Source organism: Triturus cristatus, chromosome 10, assembly GCF_964204655.1.
Source record: "Triturus cristatus chromosome 10, aTriCri1.1, whole genome shotgun sequence".
Classification (NCBI taxonomy): Eukaryota; Metazoa; Chordata; class Amphibia; order Caudata; family Salamandridae; genus Triturus; species Triturus cristatus.
The window spans coordinates 675,394,982-675,415,440 of NC_140593.1; the positions used below are offsets into that span (position 1 = coordinate 675,394,982).

A 20,459-nucleotide genomic window follows, 5' to 3' on the forward strand; every position below is an offset into this window, starting at 1 on the left:
GTCTGGGCCGGGTCACCAGTAGCGCAGTTACGATTTCTCCAGATCACTGTGTGAGAGATCGACGTGAGCTCCTTCTTTCTCTATGCCCACCTCCGGGACCGTGGTCCGTATGTCTCGCTCGCCTGTGTCTTGGTTATGGAGCTCGCGGCCTCCGTCACAGCTCCGCCCTGCTATATGGCCTGGGGGTTACGAGCCACTTTTCTCTGCCGCATTTAGTGATAGCGAACTGAAGAGCAGGTCCGTTTGTCGGCGCTGTTGCGAGTGCCGGTTTCATGTATCGCTTGACCCCGACTCACTTCAATTAACAGGGTAGTTCGCAGAATGTTGCAGCCCGGGTCAAGAGCTCGTCTAGAAGACGACCGCCATCTTCAGGCTCTGGCCATGCCCCAGGCACCTCTGATCCATCACACGCAGGTGGGGTTCGTCCCCCGGGCACTCATCTAGGAATCACCTCCACACCCTGGCTCATGTCCGGTGGTCCGCCAAAGACATGCCTGAAGACGCACTCGACATCTCTCTGGATGCCGAGAAGGTGTTTGACAGGATTGAGTGGGGATACCTATTTGTGATGCTGACGAGATTTGGCCTTGGGGAGGATTTCATAACTATGGTCTGGTGGCTCTATGACTCGCCCACTGCCCAGGTTAACTGTGGAGGTTTCCTCTCAGACCCATTGCCAGTTCGCCGGGAAGGACTAGGCAAGGTTGCCCACTGTCACCCCTCCTGTTCCTCCTTGCCATGGAAACCCTCGCAGCCTCTCTCAGCTAATTACTGCGGATGACTGGCATCCCAACCCCCGGGGGATGTCGACTATATATCTTTATGCAGATGACATCATGCTTACATTCTCAGACCTGGACCCCGATGAAACTGCGGGCAGCAAGCATGCTACCCCACACTAACTGCTGGCGCTACGATTGCGACTGCTGTGACCTGGTCCATATCCCCTACAAATGCCCTGCGGTCCAGCCTTTCTGGAAGGCAGCAGGTGCCACGCTAAGTAAAATCTGCCAGTCCTGGTGCCTCTGCCTCAGCCCTTGATCCTGCAGCACGATCTCTCTGACTTGCTGGACATCGTAAAACTTGAGGGCTGCCTACTGCACATGGCACTTGCAAATGTGAAGAACTGTGTACTTCGTCACTGGCATGCACCGATCTCCCACTCCGAGGAAGAGTGGCTCTCAACCATGTACCAAACAGCCTTATACGAGCGGGTCATCTACAGGACCAGGCCGAGACCTTCCTCTTTACCTAGTCACCCTTCCTCTGGGTTCGATGGAGGCTGAGTGTTGCTGACCCAGTGAGATTGGGCTAGGTCCTGCCAGCTCCCCTTGACCCTGTGGCCTCGCCCTGGCCTCTGTGGGCCAACACTCTCGCTTTTACTTGCCTCCCCTCTTCTCTTTTTCACTCCTCTTCCTCCTTTACATGCCCCCACCTCCTTTTTTCTTTCTATCCTGCCTATCCCCCCCCCCCCCAACATCCCTGGACCAGAGGGTTCCCACATCCCTACCACCCACCCTTTCACTTCCTCCTGAAAGTGAAAGAAAGATGCAACAAAAAAAATAAATATTGGTTCTTTATCAGACACAGAGACTCTGGCCTGTGGGGTCGGACATTGGGCTGGAGCCGGCAGTGTAGGGCTCGCAGTAGGAGCTTACCTCAACCTGAGGTTGTCTGGCAAAGAGTGTCTGGGAAGGGGCTGCCTTTCTGGATCTGAATGGCAGCAACTTCAGATCCTTGGCGCACGAAGGTACACCAGTGGGATCCAGTGAGGTGCCATATATTTTGGTCAAGGCATTTTGGAGCAGACTTGTCTCATCTGCTGTTGCGGTCTACGGGAGAAGAAGGTCAAGAGGCAGCACTTCAGGAGATTGTTATGTGGCACAGTTATACAGCTTGGAGGTACTCAGAGCACAATGCGACTCTGAACAAAGCAAGTGGCTGGATGTCGTAGATCCATGTATTTTGTGTTTCTTATGCGGCTCTCTTGACTTACATGCACTTTGCAGCTTTGATTTGGAACGCTCGATTGGGCAGCCTGGGGAAAGAGTGCGTCTGTGACTTCGACCAATACCACTTCTCCCTACGGAGTTCGGCGAAATAATATTTGGCCTTGCAGTTCTCCTTGCACAGTGAGGAACCGACTCGTATGAGGTGCCAAGGCACCAGAGGTAGACGTGTGAGTTTATCACCAGCATCTGCCATGGACTGTCGCAACACTGCTTAAATCCTGTCATTTTGAGGCCCATTGCAAACTGTTAGGAGAGAACATTCTAGATTTGAGAGAGAAAAGTATGTTAAGTTGACAGATGGCTAGCTTTGGATACGTGCGAAAGGCTAAAAATGAAAGGAACCAACTGCGAGTGGAGGTGACGCATAATATGGGGGCCAGATATCACATCCGGGACGGGATGTATCTGACATGGTGTCGCACTACACCACCTAACGACGCATGAGGGAACTACTACAAACATTTTTGGATTCAGTCTGGCGCCTGGGAATATTCACAATGTGAGGAATTTGCTATTCGTAAAAGCACCAGCGAGCATGATTAAAGCAACAAGTTTAAGGTGCCGTGGCATGCAAGGCTAAAAAAATTAATCTGTCGTAATTTAAAATGTTGTATAGTTTACCTGTCGGTGTAGTTTTGCAGCTTGAAGACTTTCTGGATTCACTATGCTGTGCCTTATTTCGACATCTAGTGGTTGGGTCCGGAATTGTAGTATTTCTTCTCTTTTTTTTTTTTTTTCGTGGCCCAGTTGGGCGTCGACTTGGTGTCCTTCGTGACGTTGACGCGCTTCCTCCGGAAGCTCCCACCTTTGGTCGCCTTCTTTGGATTCTTTTTTCTTTTTTGCTAGTTCTTCTCATTTAATCCTTGTAAAGTCTTTCACCTTCTGCCCCCCTTTAACCTCCTGTCTCATCTTTCTGGCGGAGGAGGGTGGGTTCGCTAGTGAATCCAGAAAGTCTTCAAGCTGTAAAAATACACCGACAGGTAAGAAACTATACGTTTTGCAGCGTGAATCTTTCTGGATTCACTATGCTGTGCATCGACTTTGTAGCGGTTTGTCCTTATAGTGGTGGTTGGGTGGAAGATGAGAATTGGTTACTGAAAATGTGTTGCAAGACCTTCTGTCCCACTTGCGCTTCTTTGTTCATTTGGATATCCACACAGTAGTGTTTCGTGAACATGTGCACTGAAGACCATGTAGCCGCTTGGCAAATGTCTTGAATTGGTGTGTTGGCTAGAAACGCAATAGTTGCTCCTTTCTTCCTTGTTGCGTACGCATGAACTGCTCCTTGTAATGGCTGAGCTGCCTGTTTGTGGCAGAGCAGTATGGTTTGTGCAATCCATTGTGCAATGGTATTTTTGGTAACAGGTCGTCCCAAAAAACTGCTGGCGAAGGATACAAAAAATTGCTTTGTTTTTCTGCACTCTTTTGTCCTTTCCATATAGTGCATCACTGCCCTCCTGGCGTCCAGTGTGTGTAAGGCCCTTTCTGTGCTCGTGGACGGTTTTGGGAAAAAACTTGGTATTTGAACGGTCTGGTTGATGTGGAACTTAGACACCAACTTTGGCATGAAATGCGGGTCCGTTCTCATGACAATCCTATCACTGTGTATTTGCAGGTAGGGTTCTTGGAGCGTTAGCGCTTGCAATTCACTTACTCTTCACAGTGATGTGATAGCTACTAGGAAGGCTGTCTTTAGTGTGAGCATATGCAGTGTAGCTTTGTGAATAGGCTCAAATGGTGCCTTCATCAGTAGTGTTAGCACTATATTGAGGTTCCATGCTGGTGCTGTGATTCTGCCTGAAGGTGCGATCCTTTTTGCACCATCTAGGAATCTTTTTACCACCTGTGATGTGAAGAAACTTTTCACTGTTTCCCCTGTTGTGTAAGCCACAATTGCCGCTAAGTGGACCCTTAGGGATGTGTAGCCTAGTTTATTCTGCAGTAGATGCGTCAAGTATCATAGTAATGTTGATTCCTTAGTAATGTTTGTTTGCAGTTTCTCCATAATGCACCATTCGGTGAATCTTTTCCACTTTGCTACGTAGCACTTTCTTGTGGTCGGTCTTCTTGCCTCTCTGAGTACCGCAATCGTGCTTGCCGGTAATTTGAGGTGTGCGAACTCTAGGTCCTCAGGAGCCGTGCAGGTAGGCTGAGGCTTTCTGGTTCGGGGTGTAGTACTCTTCCGTTTTGCATCGTTAGCAGGTCCTTCCTGGCGGGGAACCTGTGTGCGTGCGTTTGTGACATCTCCATGATTTGTGAGAATCATGTTTGTCTGGCCCACTGGGGTGCTATCAGGATGAGCGTCATGCTGCTGAACTTGCACTTGTTCAGCACCCTGTGTAGTAGCGGTATTGGTGGAAAAGCGTAGGCAAATGTCCCTTCCCAGCTTATCCATAGCGCATTCCCCAGGGACTGTTTGCACGGTACTCTGGATGCGAAGTTTGGGCATTTTGGTGTGTTGCAAAGAGGTCTATTTGTGGAGTCCCCCATTTGTGGAATACCTTCTGGATTTCCTGTTGGTTGATCTCTCATTGGTGGGATGCTGATGTCTGTCTGCTGAGCCAGTCTTCTTCTACATTGTCCTTCCCTGGTAGATGTATTGCTAACAGGTCTATTTTTCTGGGGATTACCCATCTCCATATTTCCTGCGCTAGCCGGGAGAGTGTCACTGAATGTGTCCCTCCTTGCTTGTTGATGTAGAACATGGTAGTTGTATTGTCTGTTCGTATCAGTACTCTGTTCCCGTACAGCAGTTTCTGAAAGGCCTTTAAGGCTAGGAACACTGTCTCTTTTTAAAATTTTTTTTTTTTTAAACTTTATGTGTTTTTGTTCCGAACAACATGTACAAGGTTTGCATAGGTTGATATCACAGGGTACAGTAGCAGCACTTAGCATATCACAAGTTGACAGTGGCTCAAAATCATAATATTTAGCCCATATCGGCCAAAATAAGAAAGGGGAGGAAAGTCACATTTCTACATTTTGCTAGCAGTATGTGGGAAGGGATACAACAATATTAGGGCAACCCATCTCGCCCGGTTCCAGTTCTCCCGGGCTGTAACAAAGATCCCCATTGGTGAAAACATTACAAATCGTGTCCAAGGAAAAACCACAGTAACTTGAACGTGTTGAAATGGTTGTGACAGCATAACACTCCCACCCAGCCCAAGTCCTATATCTGTCAAATTACGTTGCATCACCCATAGTGCCCCCAACTGGAACTATGTTGTGGATCCTGTACTAACATCTGCAGTGACGTCATTTTGCGCAGTGGGGTGTGACAACAGGTAAGTCTTTAGAGGACCCCAGATGTCCACTGGTCTGGAGGCGGTGGGTAGAAGCTCCGCGTATTGGAGCAGAGTGTCCTGACAGTTTACCATGTCTTGTATCCATTCTTTGAATTTGGGGGCCCTGCCCCTCCCCCATCTACATGCCACTAGTCTCTTCGCTAGTAGAAAGGCAACTGTTGTAAATCTACGGTAAGGTCTCCTGATTGTCTTCGTGTAACCCAAAAGTGCCTGTGTTGGGGACGGAGTCAATGGGGTGTCTATCATCTCGGAAAGGCCAGAATACACTTGCTGCCAATAATTAGCAACCTCCCGGCATCCAACAGGCTAGATGTAAAAAGTCCGCCGTCGGCGCACGGCAGCGCCAACAGAGGTCATCACCTCGGAGACCAATCCTGCACAGTTGGGCTGGGGTGTAGTAGAGTCTGTGTAAGAATTTATAATGAATCACCCTGAATCTACTACTGGAGGTTATTTGCTCAGTCTGTTGGCAGCAAAAGCGCCAGAGCTCGTCTTCTATGGGTATGCCCAACTCCTCCTCCCATCTAGTGCGTGCTTTGCAAGGCTCTGGACCTAGTATGGTGCGCAGTGAGTGGTATAGTTTAGAGACCGCATGTGCAGGAGTGTCAGCTTTGAGCAACTGGTGTAGTGGATCCAAAGTAGGTGGTTCGTCAGGGAACGTCTCTGTCACCGCCTGAATCCCACTATGTAGCCGAATGTACAGAAACGTGTCCATTGGTGTAGGTGTCAGGTCACCAAACATGTGTGCCCTTGAACGAAAGCGTCCTCCCTGATAAAGATCCCCCCACGTCTTAATGTTAAGTTTGGTCATTATATTTTTAAATAATTGTTCCTGCAGCAGAGGTAGTAGAGGGTGATACGCCAGAGGGAGCAATGGGGAATACGCCAGAGTCGTTTGGGCTTTTTTCGCAATATGTCGCCAGGCTAGAACTGAGCTGGAGACAGTGGTTTGATATGCAGTATGTGTCTCAGGTTTACTAAATAATGCCCCTTCCAGCGGGATGGGATCTGCCAGTCAATGTTCTACCGCTACCTGGGGCATAAAGGGGGGGGGGGGATGGATCCAGTATTGGACATAATGGGCCTGAGCGCTGTAATAGTATAATTCAAACTCCGGTAAACCAAAACCTCCCTGGGCGAATGGAGGAGTCAGGATGTCTTAGCTCAAACGAGGTTGCTTCCCACCCCAAACCAGCCGAATAAGCTCAGAGCGCAAGAGTTTAAAAAAGGACTTGCCCGGATGATATGGGATATTTAAAAATAGGTAAAGGAGCTTTGGAAGAACGACTATCTTAATGAGGGACGCTCGGCCTGCCATGGAGAGAGGTAGCGTAATCCATCTGGTCACGCATGTTTGAATATGGTCAATTGCACGGCCATAGTTCAGCCGCATTAGTTCCTCGCGATCCCGAGAAAGCATTATGCCCAGATATCTGACCTCACCAGCACACCATTGCAAAGGATGGTCAAGGGGGAAGGGTTGTGCTGCTGCTGTAAGTGGGAAGATAGTGGATTTTCCCCAGTTGATGTGAACACCTGACATACCAGCAAAGCGGATGAATTCCCTCAGAATAGGGTTAAGGTTAATGGAGGGATCTCGAATGTAAAGTGTAATGTCATCTGCGTAGAGGGAGATAAGAACTTGCCTCTGGAGGCAAGGCAGAGCTTTGTCTCGATGGTGTTGCCGGAGCCTGGCTGCCAACGGTTCCATTGCTAGGGCAAATACCAAAGGAGATAGGGGGCACCCCTGGCGAGTGCCCCTCGATATCCCAAAGGCCTCAGATATCCGGCCATTCACCCCAACTCTAGCTACAGGTTTATGATAGGAACACTGTCTTGAGTTCGAGGAAGTTGATGTGCTTTATTGCATCTTGAAGTCTCCACAACCCCCTTACTTTGAGGTTGTTTGTGTGCGCTCCCCACCCCTTCTGGGAGGCATCTGTTGTAATGGTTACAGTTGGAATTGGTTGTGTGAATGGGTCTCCCCTGTGCTAAGTTCTTCTGGTTGCACCATGCTATTTCTTGCTTTACTGTCTGTGTTACAACCACTAGATCCTCCCAACTCCCTGTTGCTTGTGACCATTGCTGCTGGATCCATTCTTGGAATGGTCTCATGTATAGGCAAATATTCGGTACCAAATGTATGCATGATGCCATCATCCCCATCAGTTTGCTCACAGTCCTCACTGTCAGAGCTTGCCCCTTGCGGTAAAGAAGCGTCTCTTTGCATATTGCCTGAGTCCTCTTTGCACATGGAATCACCGTGCTCTGTATGGTGTTGATCTCTGCCCCTAAGAATTTCTTCAGTTGTTCTGGTTCTATTGACGTCTTCTCCCAATGGATCGAAAACCCCAGTTGGGGAATGTTTCTGTATCACTATCTCTATGTAGCTCTTGCACCTGTGGTATGGGCTTGCTTTTACCAGCCAGTCGTCGAGGTATGGGTATACATGTATCCCCTTCCTCCTTAAGTGTGCTGCTACTGCCGCCAGACATTTTGTGAAGACTCTTGGTGCTGATTTTAATCAGCAAGCTAGCACTGTGAACTGGTAGTGATTTGTGCTTATTGTAAACCTGAGGAGGTGTTTGTGTTTGCTGTTGATGGGGATATGCAAGTAGGCGTCCTTTAAGTCTATAGTTGCCATGTAGTCTCCTTTTTGTAGTTGAGGTATGACCTCTTGGAGCGAGGTCATCTTGAACTTTTGAGTCTTTATGAACCTGTTTAGGAATCTTGAGGTCTAGAATTGGACGTAATGTTACGTCTACCTTTGGTATGAGGAAGTAGGTTGAGTATACCCCTTTGTTCCTTTGTTTTTGTGGCACAATTTCTATGGCTCTTTTCTTTAGCAATTCTCTTGCTTCCTCCCTCAAGTGTGTCAGTTCTTTTGTTGTGCACACTCTGACCCTTGGCCTTCTGTTTTGCGGTGGCCTTTCCAGGTCTATACAGTACCCATATTGTATGAGGTTTAATATCCATTTGTCTGATGTTATTTTCCTCCACTCCTGGAGGAAGTGTCTTAATCTGCCTCCTACTGGTGATGTGTGTTGGAGGAGCTGTGTAAGTTTTTGATTTTTTGCAGGTTTTTGTCTTGGCTCTTTCTGCACTTCCTGAGGTCTCATCCAGGTGTGCGTTGTTTTTGCTGGTGAATCACTTTCCTGTGGGAGGCTGACTTATCCTCTGGCCGTTACCCCTTCCTCGGCCGCGCCCTCAAAAGGATTGTCCTCGGGCTGGTACTGCCAGTTCTGCTGATGCGGTCTCTGCTGCTGTCCATGGTTACCCCCTTGATAACTTTGCTGGGTGGTTTGGTGTGTTGCCCCAGGCTGATGATTTCCTCTGCCTGTTGGTCTCCTGGAAGGTGTTCTTCTTCTCATACCTCGGAAATGCAGCGCCCTCAAAGACATAGCTGTTTCGTTATCTTTTTTCAGCTGGTTCAATTTTTCATCTACTGGTGCTCCGAACAGTTGTTCCCCGTTGAAAGGTGTGTTGAGGATGTTGTTTTGGACCTCATTCTTGAAACCTGAAATTCTTAACCAGGAATGCCTCCTTTCTGTGATCCCCAGCATCATCTGCCTGCTTGATGTCTCTGCTGCGTCTAGGGCTGACTTTAAACATGTATTAGCCATGTTCTTCCCCTCTTCTACCAGATGGCTTGCCCTTCTCCGGTATTGTTCTGGTAGGGTACATGTTTGAGGAGTTCTTCCACTTCTTCCCAGTGCTGGTATGCAGGTCTGTTGATGAGCGCATTGGAGTTGGCGATGCGCCATTGTATAGCTGCACTCCTTTCCATCTTCCTACCCATCATGTCCATCGTCTTGCTTTCTTTGTCTGGTGGTGGGCCAGAGTTTGTGGGTATATTTGCTCTTTTCCGAGCCGTGGATGTAATGATGGAGTCGGCTGGTACTGACCCTCTGATGTACATGGGGTCCTTCGAAGAATGTTAATATTTTTTCTCTGCTCGTGGAGTCACTGCTCTACACATGGCAGGCTCTTTGAATGCCTCCTTCCCCTGGTCCAGAACACTTAGGAGCATGGGCAGGAACTGGCTTTTAGTCTGGGATGGCAACAAGGTCTCCAAGAGGAAGCAAGACTGGGGTTTCTCTTCCTCTAACTGCACTCCATACGTGTCAGCAGCCCTTTTGATGACTTGATTGTAGATCCCTATGTCGTCCGGCGGCGAAGGCCTCGACGGATATGATTCTACGCTCTCTTCTGGTGATTCTGCGTCAAGATCTTCCCACGGCAAGTCGTGAGCCTCCGAAGAAGTCGACTCTTGGTAAGTCTCATCTTCTTCCCCTTCGCCTGTCCCGTAGTACAGGTCCTCTTCCTGTTCCTCTCCAGGTTCAGGTGTGTTCGGCGCTTGGAAGTCCTTGACGCCCCCTTCTGTTTCGGGCGTAGTCTTCGAGGGTATGCTGTAGAATTTTAGCTTTTCGTCGAAGTGTTTCTTGCGTTGCAAGATGTTAGCCATTTCGGCCTCGAGCCTCTTTCTTTGCTTTTCTATCTCTGCCGCGTGATCGGCTTCGAGGGCCTCAACCTTCCTCTTCGCGGTTGTCGACGTCGAAACCTGTCTCGGGCTTTCGCCTTTCGACGTTGAGGCCTCTTTTTCGTGGCTGCTCTTCGGCGCCTTACCCTTGTCTTGGGATTTCGCCGTCTAGGGGTCCTTCTCAGAGGATCTGACGGTCTGCTTGTCCCTGGATGCAGTAGTAGGCTTTGACAGCCCTACTCCTTTCGAGGACTTTGGCTCGCTTTTGCGAGTATCAGTGGAGTGTTTAGGGTTCGACGACTCTTACCTCCTTCGACGTTTTCTTTTCGACCTAGATGACCACGATGTCTTCTAGTCCTTCTGCTACGTTGTCTTCCTCTCCGCTGGAGAGTCCCAAATCTCGGAACGATGGGGGCGTCCCCTGCCCCTGCATGTTGTAGTTTGCTATTCTCTGTCTCTCCCTTACTCTGAGAGTCTTCGGGGTGAACTCTGCACAGGCGTTGCAGTCCTCGCTTCGATGGTCGAGCGGCAAGCAGAGATTGCAAACCCGGTGTTGGTCTTTTTGCACGTACTTGTGGTGGCAGTTTGCGCACAATTTGAACGGAGTCTTGTCCATCACCGCGCCCAGGGATTCCCCTGTATGCGCATTCTCCTTCGAAAAGCATTGAATTCTTCGATGTTCTCTGAACTATTGTCGAGCTTCTTCTTTACTTGATCTCCGGTGTCTTCCACGGTGATGTATTCCAATATTTTCTCTCTTTCGTCGATTCTTCTCTCCAAAGTTCTTGGAGCTCCTTCCTGTTGATCCAGACCCAACGGCGGAAAAAAGAATCTGTAGATGGCGACCAAAGGTGGGAGCTTCCGGAGGAAGTGCGTCGAAGTCACGAAGGACACCAAATGGTGGTATGTCGACGCCCACCTGGGCCACAATTTTTTTTTTTTAAAAGAGAAGAAATACTACAATTCCGGACCCAACCACTAGATGGCGGAATAATGCACAGCATAGTGAATCCAGAAAGATTCACGCTGCAAAATTACGTTTTTACAAAGTACTATGCTGTTGGCAAGGTTCACCACCCCTACAATGTCAGAATATTCAGTAAATAGTAGGTGAATGACATCCATCTATGTCCAGCAATTTATTAAAACATTTGATTATAGCACTCTTACTTTTTTGACCCATTAGCAGCTCTGGAAACCAGACAAGAGTCCTGACAGAATGAGTGTGAGAGGTACTAAGATGCAAGAGAGGGTAACGAAATTTGAGAGTGAGTCAGCATGTAATACACAGCCTATTTATGCTTAAAACTGTCTAACGTAAGTCCACTGGACATACTGATAATGAGAAGGCACTAAATACCCTGCATTACTTCTCGTTTACATTAAATATGAGCTTTATAAGAATCATTGCAAAAAAAAAAAACATGTTTCGTAAACAATGAAAAAACGTTTGTGTATTTTGGGGATTAGGTAGCTGGATAAACACTGATAAGTACTCATTTCAAAATGTCTGAAAAACACTGAGAAAACACTACTGAATTCCATAAATATAAACCCTGAAAACAGGACAGCCTACATGTAACTGAGCACCAGTTTGCTATCCATCTCACCTGCACTACCAGGGGCTTCCTCAAGTGCTTGCTCCTTAACTTCCTCTGCTTTGGCAAAAAGAAATCAGACTGCAAAAAGAAAGAAGAAACAAAATGGTGTAAAATACATCATCTTGTAAATATACAAAGAATGTCCTCAAAGTATGCTTTCTCAAAACACAATGTGAAGAACTGCAAGTACATAAGATTGAAAAATCAAGACTAGTCAGTCAGTAACCTTCAAGTGAACTGATGCATGTTTTACCTATCTAATAACTCTGGAATAACAACCCTGCATCCAAAACATGCAAGAAATGCATCAGCCTTTAAAGGGAAAAATCAGTGTGTACCCCCGTAGCATAAATAGAAAACGGCAGAAGCTGAACAAAAGAAGGCATGCTTGGAAGCTTTGTGACAAGTTTGAAGTTGGGGTTGTGACACCAACGAGCAGTTCACTGTATACTCTGTATTCCAAGCGGGCACTTGATCTATGCTACCAGCTTGACTAGTATGATAATATATTTTAGTACATTTTGGATAGGCTTCCCATGGAAGACAGTTCATTTCAGCATCAATGCTTTGTTCAGTAGGTACACTAATTTAAAAAAAATGATCTGCAAGTAAAGACTGGCCAACTGTGCCTGATCAACCAACTTAAAGGATTCTAACAAAGGGGGTGGTGGAGAGAATACTCAGGATAGTGCCAGCCATTCAGTATTCAGAGGGCATAGAATATAATTACTTAACATCAATGCTCCTCGTGCTGCAATTATACAAGAAAAAAAATAAGCTGTTCCACAACCAGCATCATTTGGAGGAACACACGGTACTTAGAACAGTCAATGTAGGTAAGAGATGTGAAAAAACTTGTTTGGAAGCATAAGGAAGACTGTAACTTGGGAGTGAGGCTACTCAAGAGGGCCAGAGGAAAACAGGAAGCTTGTATGTGAGAAAACAGAAGATTTAGAGGAGGGAAATAGAGAAAAATCGAAAGAATTAAGAGAAAGTGTTAGGTTGAAGCAGTCAGCCACTGATGTGCTAATTCCGAAAGGGGAAGCTGTAATGTCAGGCAGCAGAAAGAACCAGTTCAACAACCAGCCACTGAGACCTCAAAACGAAGTATCACCTGGTTTCCTCACAAAAATGGGAATATCCGAAAACGATAAACAGAACATCTTTATGCAAGCATGGCATCTCAAAGAACAAGATAATTACCTTCAGTTACACTTTTTCTGGTAGAGACTATCTCTACAATTACTTGAAAACTTTTTTTTCTTTTGTTTAATAAAACATTAAAGGGAATGCTTATTTTAAAATGGAAAACGAAAGGGAAGATGTAGCCTTTCACAAAGGTCATTAATAGTGTTAGACTGACAGTAAACCTTTAAGAACTGCTTACGCTGCAGCTTCCTATAATGCACTGCAGGGACCGACAGAGTGTGGTTTTGAAGATAAAGTACAGCAGCAAATGGATCTGAAAAGACAAACTGCTCTAATAAGTCCAAATATTAGTAAGAGTGGAGATAATGCTTACCAAATTAACAAATAATCATTATTAACTGCTAAAGAATATATTTAATGCAGTGGTGAAAAGCTCCAGCATATTACCTACACTATGCAGATTCATTTCCTTGCCTTTAAAGTTCAAACTGGTAATCACCTAAGTTCGGTAACTGTCTGCCTGTGTTCTTATTTGCTGGTTACACAAAGCAAGCCTGAACACATGGCCACTAAAGTTTCTGCTACCATACCTGAAATATCACTGACCTTAATTTCCATAACCTCACTTACACTGATTGTGTCCAAGTGCTGTCGGAGGGTCATCTCAGAATCTTTGCTGGAGGAAAACAGTTTCCCATGGCGGCTGTTTGGAGGCAAAGTTGTGGGAACAGCAAATAGCCCACCATCTCCATCACTACTTCCGGATACAGGGGCTCCAGAAATCAACAACGATCTAGAGGGACTCCGTAATACTAAGTAGGGGATGATAGAGAAGCAATAGTTACTTTCGTGTAATCTTAGTTCCATTTCAAACTAAAGTTTATTAATCCTCTTACAAAACCATTATACACATTTATATTGATATAATATGAAGACAGAAATAAAAGGCATAAATAACCATATGAAATTTAATTTCCTTAATGGCTATTAAAAATTGATCCATACAGAAAGCTTCTTCCACTGTTCTCATTGTATTAATTCAATTGTTCAATACAGTTCTTGCCAATACTCTATAACTTTTTAATAAGGGACAAAGAATGCCCCTACGTAAATGATAAAAAATGTGATCACGTGATTAGCAAATGCAAAATCACTTTTTACATCAAACAACAATTTCTGAAATTAACCAACACTAACAAACCCTGACCCATTGACGACCAATGAAAGGAAAGGCCTAATCTAAATTTCAAAGCCTCGTAGCATAAATGTTGATCAGATAATTTCTCCCAGTAAGGATATACAGTTCTATTTCCCAAAGTATCCCAAATCAAACTATCTGAACACTTAGAACTCCAAGGTACCCTGCACACGTTAGAGGTACATAGATTTAAGTTAGTACAGTAATGAGTGTAGGAAAGAAAGAAACTTTGTTCATCCACTGCTCTGTGTGGTTCCAGGATTTATTGTCCCTGTTGTGAGTTCCTTGGTACAGAGTCTTAGCCTAGCCAATACGTGTTTCGTCACTACCATGAAGTACACAGTGACTTCTTCAGGGCTAAGAAATATATAAGACACACAATTGTATCAAGGTGGCCTTAAGACAATTAACGCCATTGGCAGACACCCATTGTGACATGTAAAATAAGAGAAAAGCAGCACGGTACACATGATTTCTTAACATGTGGAAACCCAAGTTGCTATAAACATAATATCTAACGCGTCAAAGCTTTTTTTTATATAAAAAGATTCTTTATCATATGAGGAACAAAACTGTGTTTGGAAAGCACTAGTGCAATTCTGTGACTTACTGTGACAGCATGAATGTGGTTGTATGGTATTGTGACAAACTAAAGAGTCATTAATGCCGGGGGGGCGCTAGAGGGTGCCAGGCAAGATGGCCGCGCATTAGTGCAGCTCTGCCAGATGGAGCACCTATCCTGCAACAATCCTGCTGATCCTGCCCGCAAATATAGATACGGTGTACGGGAGCTGAACGCACCGCCACTGCGCCATCACCGGCGGCGAAAATTATGACCCCCAGTGGTTGTGGCGACTCTGTGTGCAGAGTCTTTCCTGACGGCCCTCTCTCCTAAGATGGCGGCCTAGCTGCGGAATCGGAGGCTGGCGTTTTGCTGATGGCGGAATTGAAAACCGTACACATAAAGTGGAGCCGGGGATTGTGCAGCCGCCCGACGGATCTCCAGTGTCGCGTGGGGCTGGTGAGTGCGCGCCTCATCAGCGGATGCGGACTGCCTTGCCGCTCCACTTGACTGTTGTGCGGGTCCGGCCTGCCCTGCTACTGCGCTGTGGGAGTCCGGGGAGCGGGCGTTACCCTCCCGGTGCGCCGAAAGTAGCAAAGAGTTGAGCCCGAGGTGAAAGACTTTACCCCATCCAGATCCAAGCAGGCACTCCGAGGACCAGCGTGGGTGTCAGCTGCCGGATCGTGGAATCACCGGCCGGGCCTGTACAGGGGACCTATACCAACTGCGACAGCCTGCATCTAAAGTCCGCTGCCTTGCCTGAGGCCCAACGCTTCTCTGGGCCTGTCACGATGCTGCGGTGTCTTGTTGCCACTGCAGCCTCTATCTACCTTGCCTTCAGCCTGCAGTGCACGGTAGGGGCAATAAGTGACAACTGGCACTGCAAGGGCCTGTGGGGCTTATAATAGGATTGCATTAGTCTTGCCTTCATGGAGGTGGGGCTGATATCACGACATGTCAGGCTGAGTGGTTGGTTGTTGAACTGTGAGAGCTGCCGCATTGTGGCCCTGGCATTACATTGACATTAGCGCCGGGTACTTCGCGCCATTCCAGATACCAATCACATACGGAGGGCCCGCTGCCTACTACTGCTGTGTGCGCTAGAACAGGGTACGTCCCCTGTCTACTTCGACGTGCACTCGGCATAAAGGTCCACGGTGAAAATGGGCAAAACAGAACACGGTCAGCCTCGCCTCACTATCGAACCTCGCAAATCAGGCAAGTCTCGTCAACGTGCCACATCGGACTCGGAAATGGACAAGCTAACGGACCGCCTATCTGCAATAGAAAAAACGCTTGCAGCAATCCAGGCCAGCCTAAAAAGCATGGATGGCAAGAGTGACAATCTAAATCTAAGAATTGACCATATTTCCACCAAACTGGACAAGCATGCTTTGCGCATCGGTGAAGCAGAAACGAGAATATCGGACGCAGAGGATGGACTACAACTGATGGCTTCCAAAACGTCGGCCATGGAGAAAGTGCTAGCAGTGATTCAGGCCAAGAATGAAGACCTTGAAGCCAGATCGAGACGCAATAATCTGCGCATCACAGGCCTACCGGAATCTACAAACATGGGCCGCCTCAAAACATACATTGAGTCTCTTTTACAGGTGATTTTTGGGGCCGAGAATATATCACCTGTGCTGATAATCGAGCAAGCGCATCGCTCTCTGGCAGTTAGACCCCCACCGGGGTCCCCTCCACACCCCATAATTGCGCATCTCCTTAGTTGCACAGACCGCGATGCCGTCCTCCGTATGGCCAGAGAAAACAGAAACATCGTTCACAAAGGCAACTCCCTAGCCTTCTACCCGGATTTCACCGCGGCGGTGCAAGCAGCACAAAGAATACCAACCGACGAAGAACATATTAATGGCTGAAAAAGTCCCCTACGTAATGCTGTATCCGGCAAGACTGCGAATTGAGCTGAATGGCAAATCACGGATCTTCACCTCGCCGAAATGCGCAATGGACTATGCTAAAACACTAAAACGGAAGTCCAAAGCCTCCCCTAACCAAGATGAGGACAACCAAGCTTCCTCGCAAGGCACAGCAATGTGATAGTCAATTCGCACTATGACGGACCTCTTCTACAGACAGCGCTGGTGACACTTCTTTGTGGGACTTTCACGCAGGCGCACTTCACGTTGCATTGTGTGCGGACTTCTCCTTTATGCTGGCCTGAACTCTGAATCAGCAGATAAGATTTTTATATCCCTTTCTATGTTTCTTAATTTTCTGGCTATTACTGCTGACCTGTAAAGAGTCATTAATGCCCTGCAGCATGGTAACTCTCATTACTTAAAATGGCGACTTGAGCAAGTGTGAATTTGTGGGCCTATCCCCAATTAATGTCGCCAGTCCAAAGTCCATGCAAGTATTAGAAGAAAAAAGGGATAGAATTACCTAAATTCCTATGATTACGGTCCTATAAGAAAGCAGGGAAAAGGGTTGAATCAGAGAGATTAGTACTCCAGAATACAACCATGACTTGAAAACATATAATGCGTGGATGGATAGTAATAAAACCAACCTTATTGTCGGTTGTACTTCCGTCCCGAAGGTAAATAGTATTAGATGGCAGGAAACCCAGACATCCTTGGTATCTCTCTATCGGGCCAACGTGGGGGACTACTTGTAGATCTCTACGATGTCTACGTTAGAGGCTCCAAAAATGGGTGCATCTCACCAACAGTAGCGGAACTTGAGGCCCAATTAGGGGACCATAACGAACCTGGCCATATCATAATAGCAGGAGATTTCAACTGCACATACGAGCCACTCCCCCTAGAAGGAATACCCGATTTAGGAGAAGAGGACACTAGGTGGGGTATTCCCATCCTCTCTATCCCACCCATTAAGCGCTGGACTCGCAGTGCAATACAGCTTAACGCACTTACATTAGAGTTTGGATTAAGAGCAGCCAATGGCCGCACATGTTCTGATCAGATGGGTGCCCCAACGTTCAACAGAGTTGGTCACTCCACAAGGATAGACTATATTCTGCTGGACCGGGGGCTCTGGAGTTCGGTCATCGATATGGTTGTTATTCCTACCATAGAGAGTGATCATAACTCACTTTCCCTAACCCTAATGAATTCTTGGTCTACCAGAGCGCCGCTAGCACCACCGAGCTGTCCACAGGAGATTACTGTCTCCTCTTGTGGAAGACGCCTTAAGTGTAATACTAATAAATTGTCCACTATTGAAGAGGTGATTAATGGCACACATGATGTAATCAGCTCCATAGATTTATTTATGGCAGCAGATAAGGTAACAACTATCTACGAAGTAGCCATAAAAACTATAGGGGACCTTTTCTGGGTAAAAGGGATTATAGGGAAAATCAAACCTCTAACCAAACCCAAAGGCAGACACGACTGGTATTCTGCATCATGCAGAAAGGCCAAGACATGTCCAATTGAGGCAGTTAAAGGGAAGTCCCCCTTATCAATTCAAATAGCTAGAAGGGAATATAAAAAGGTCTTGTGGTTGGCCAAAAGGGAGTGGGAAGATGCCTACTGGTTAACCCTTAAAGAAGCCAGCCTGAAAAAAGACTCTAAATATTTTTGGGACACTATAAGGGCACGTAATAGACCAGACAGTGATCTGCTAACCTGTAACATCTCAAGCCAGGTGTGGGAGGACCACTTCTCCAAACTCTACTCCTGCCATGACGGCTCCAATGGGAGAGGGTCTGCTATATCCCTGCCTACCACAAACTATGCACTCTGCCCCACTGACTTTGATTTTACGCTAAAGGAAGTGGAATACGCAATAAGCTCTATCATTCCACAAAAAGCGGCCGGACCTGATGGGATTCCCGGGGACCTGCTAAAATCCGATAGCACCAAATGGGGCAAATTGATCCACTCCCTTCTTGTTGCCATCTGTAGGGGTGCCCCTATTCCCTCATCGTGGAAAGGGGCGGAGGTGGTCCCCATCCATAAGAAAGGTTCGAGGGATGACCCATCTAACTATAGGCCAATCAGCTTGTTAGATACCAGCCAAAAAGTTGTCGGCAAAGTCCTGTTACTTAGAATCCTAAATTGGGTAGAAGAAAATAAAATCCTTTCCGACTTCCAGGCAGGTTTTAGAGTGGGTACTGGAACGATTGAGCAGGCATTCAGGCTCATGATGGTATATTGGAAGGTTGTGGTTATAGGCAAGGGCAGTCTTTATCTCGCGTTTATCGATTTAAAGACTGCCTTTGACCTTGTACCTAGGGACCTATTATGGAAAGTACTTGCTGACATGGGGCTGCCACATTATCTACTATCCCTATTAGTCAGACTACACCAGGACAGCTTTGCCCAGGTCAGGTGGGGCCCTTGAGGGGAGAAAACGGGCAGTATTCCGGTCGAGAGAGGAGTCCGCCAGGGATGTGTTCTGGCTCCCACCCTTTTCTCTCTCTACATCAATGGGGTGGTTGAGCATCTCCTCAAACATCCATCTGATGAGCCATCCCTGGCTGGCGAACGCATACCGACCCTCCTCTTCGCGGATGATACGCTTTTAATCTCCAAAACCCCAATGGGACTCCAGAGACTTTTGGACAATTTCCAATCATTTTGTACCAAACGAGGTCTGGTAATAAATACTAACAAAACGAAGTACCTTGTCCTCAATCCACCGAAACAACATGTGCGTTCCCCCACCCTAAACGCTGAGCTTCTGGAAAGAGTAAAGGTCTTTGATTACCTTGGGATACGCCTTTCGGATAAAATGGACTGGACGCCACACCTAGATAAAATGCTGTTGAGCCACAAAAGGATTACAGGTGCCCTATTAAGAGAGCAACGTTCCAGCACAACAAGGCCTATAGGAACAGTCCTTGAGATTTACACAGCTAAAGGAGTTAGCTCTGCCCTTTATGGGGCGGAACTCTGGGGCTTTTCGTCCACTGACGCTCTGCAGAGATCTGAGAACAAATTCTGCAGAGAAATAATGTCCCTCCCACAAGGCACCCCGACACTTCCTTTATTCATGGACCTTGGCTGTACCCAGATTGGCGAAATCGCGAAATTTCGCCCTTTATTATTATGGGACCGTATTTGGCGGGTAGAAGAACTAAGCGGATATGCCAGAGGCCTCAAGGAAATCATGTCATCACCAAGCTGGTATAAAATCAAATGGCTAAAAGACATGAAAAACGTATTAATTAAGTTGGGCCAACTTGAATCATGGCTAAGTAGAACTTCACCCCCAAAGCAAACACTTAAAAAGCTTTATTGGGACTGGATTTGTTCTCAAAGAAACTCTAGCACCTCCCTGGGCAGGCTAACAGAGGACTTTCTGAGGTTCAAAGACTGCCCCAGGCGGGAACTGTACCTGGATGCAATTGGAAAACCCTTTGATAGGGCCTTGTATTTTAGATTTAGAATGGGAACCTTACCACTTAACACCTTTACTAAAAGATGGAAATCCTGTATGGAAATGTCTGAGCTGTGCCCATCGTGTCTTGTTAAACCGGAAACATTAGCACATTTTATGTTTGTGTGCGGCGAATATGCTACTCCAAGGAGGGTCTGGCTCAAAAACCTATGCTGTCAGCTGGGGACTAGGAGTCATGATGTGGCAATCAGGATACTTATTTCGGACAGTAGCGTACCCTATGCTTGCGCCCTAGCCAAGTTTCTATCCTGGGCTTGGGCTATCCGGGCCAAAAAGCTAAAACAATCCGTTTAATTCTTTGTTAGAAAAATTTCTTATACTGAAAATGCTGCCATAATTGTTTAACCTCTAAAATTTAATCAACTAGTTGGCTAGTTTAACTGAACAAACATTTTTTGAAACTATTGCCCTTCCTAGATGTTGGAACAGAGATATAAAATCTTTTTAAATTTATTACTGTTGTTCTTAACTGTAACTTTTTATACACTGAGCTGCTTTTATGATAATGACTTTTTATCGAAATAAAGCTTTGACTTTGACTTTGAGTATTAGATGGTCTCAAGGGTACCAGAGACCAGAATTCAACTTAATTAAAGTTGCCTCATGAAGCAGATTCTACCGGGATAAGGCGCAAAGTAATAATAAAAGGTCGGTATTATGGCAGGGAAACTAGGGCTCAAAAAAAGTTTGAACATAGTAAGGTTAATTTCACATACCTATATTCTGTGATGCAGATGAGTATTCAGAATATG

General features: G+C 46.5%; 1 protein-coding gene across 4 annotated transcripts in view; it reads right to left on the reverse strand.

The window, feature by feature from the left end:
- CRAMP1 (cramped chromatin regulator 1) overlaps window positions 1-20,459 on the reverse strand; it is a 1,093,426-nt gene that overhangs the window by 474,712 nt on the left and 598,255 nt on the right. For all 4 annotated transcript variants that reach the window (XM_085628165.1, XM_085628163.1, XM_085628164.1 and 1 more), the window contains exons 12-13: window positions 13,181-13,362; window positions 11,411-11,479 (exon numbers count right to left, since the gene is read on the reverse strand). In XM_085628165.1, the coding sequence (XP_085484291.1) occupies window positions 11,411-11,479; window positions 13,181-13,362 (251 nt within the window). The remainder of the gene's footprint in view (window positions 1-11,410; window positions 11,480-13,180; window positions 13,363-20,459) is intronic.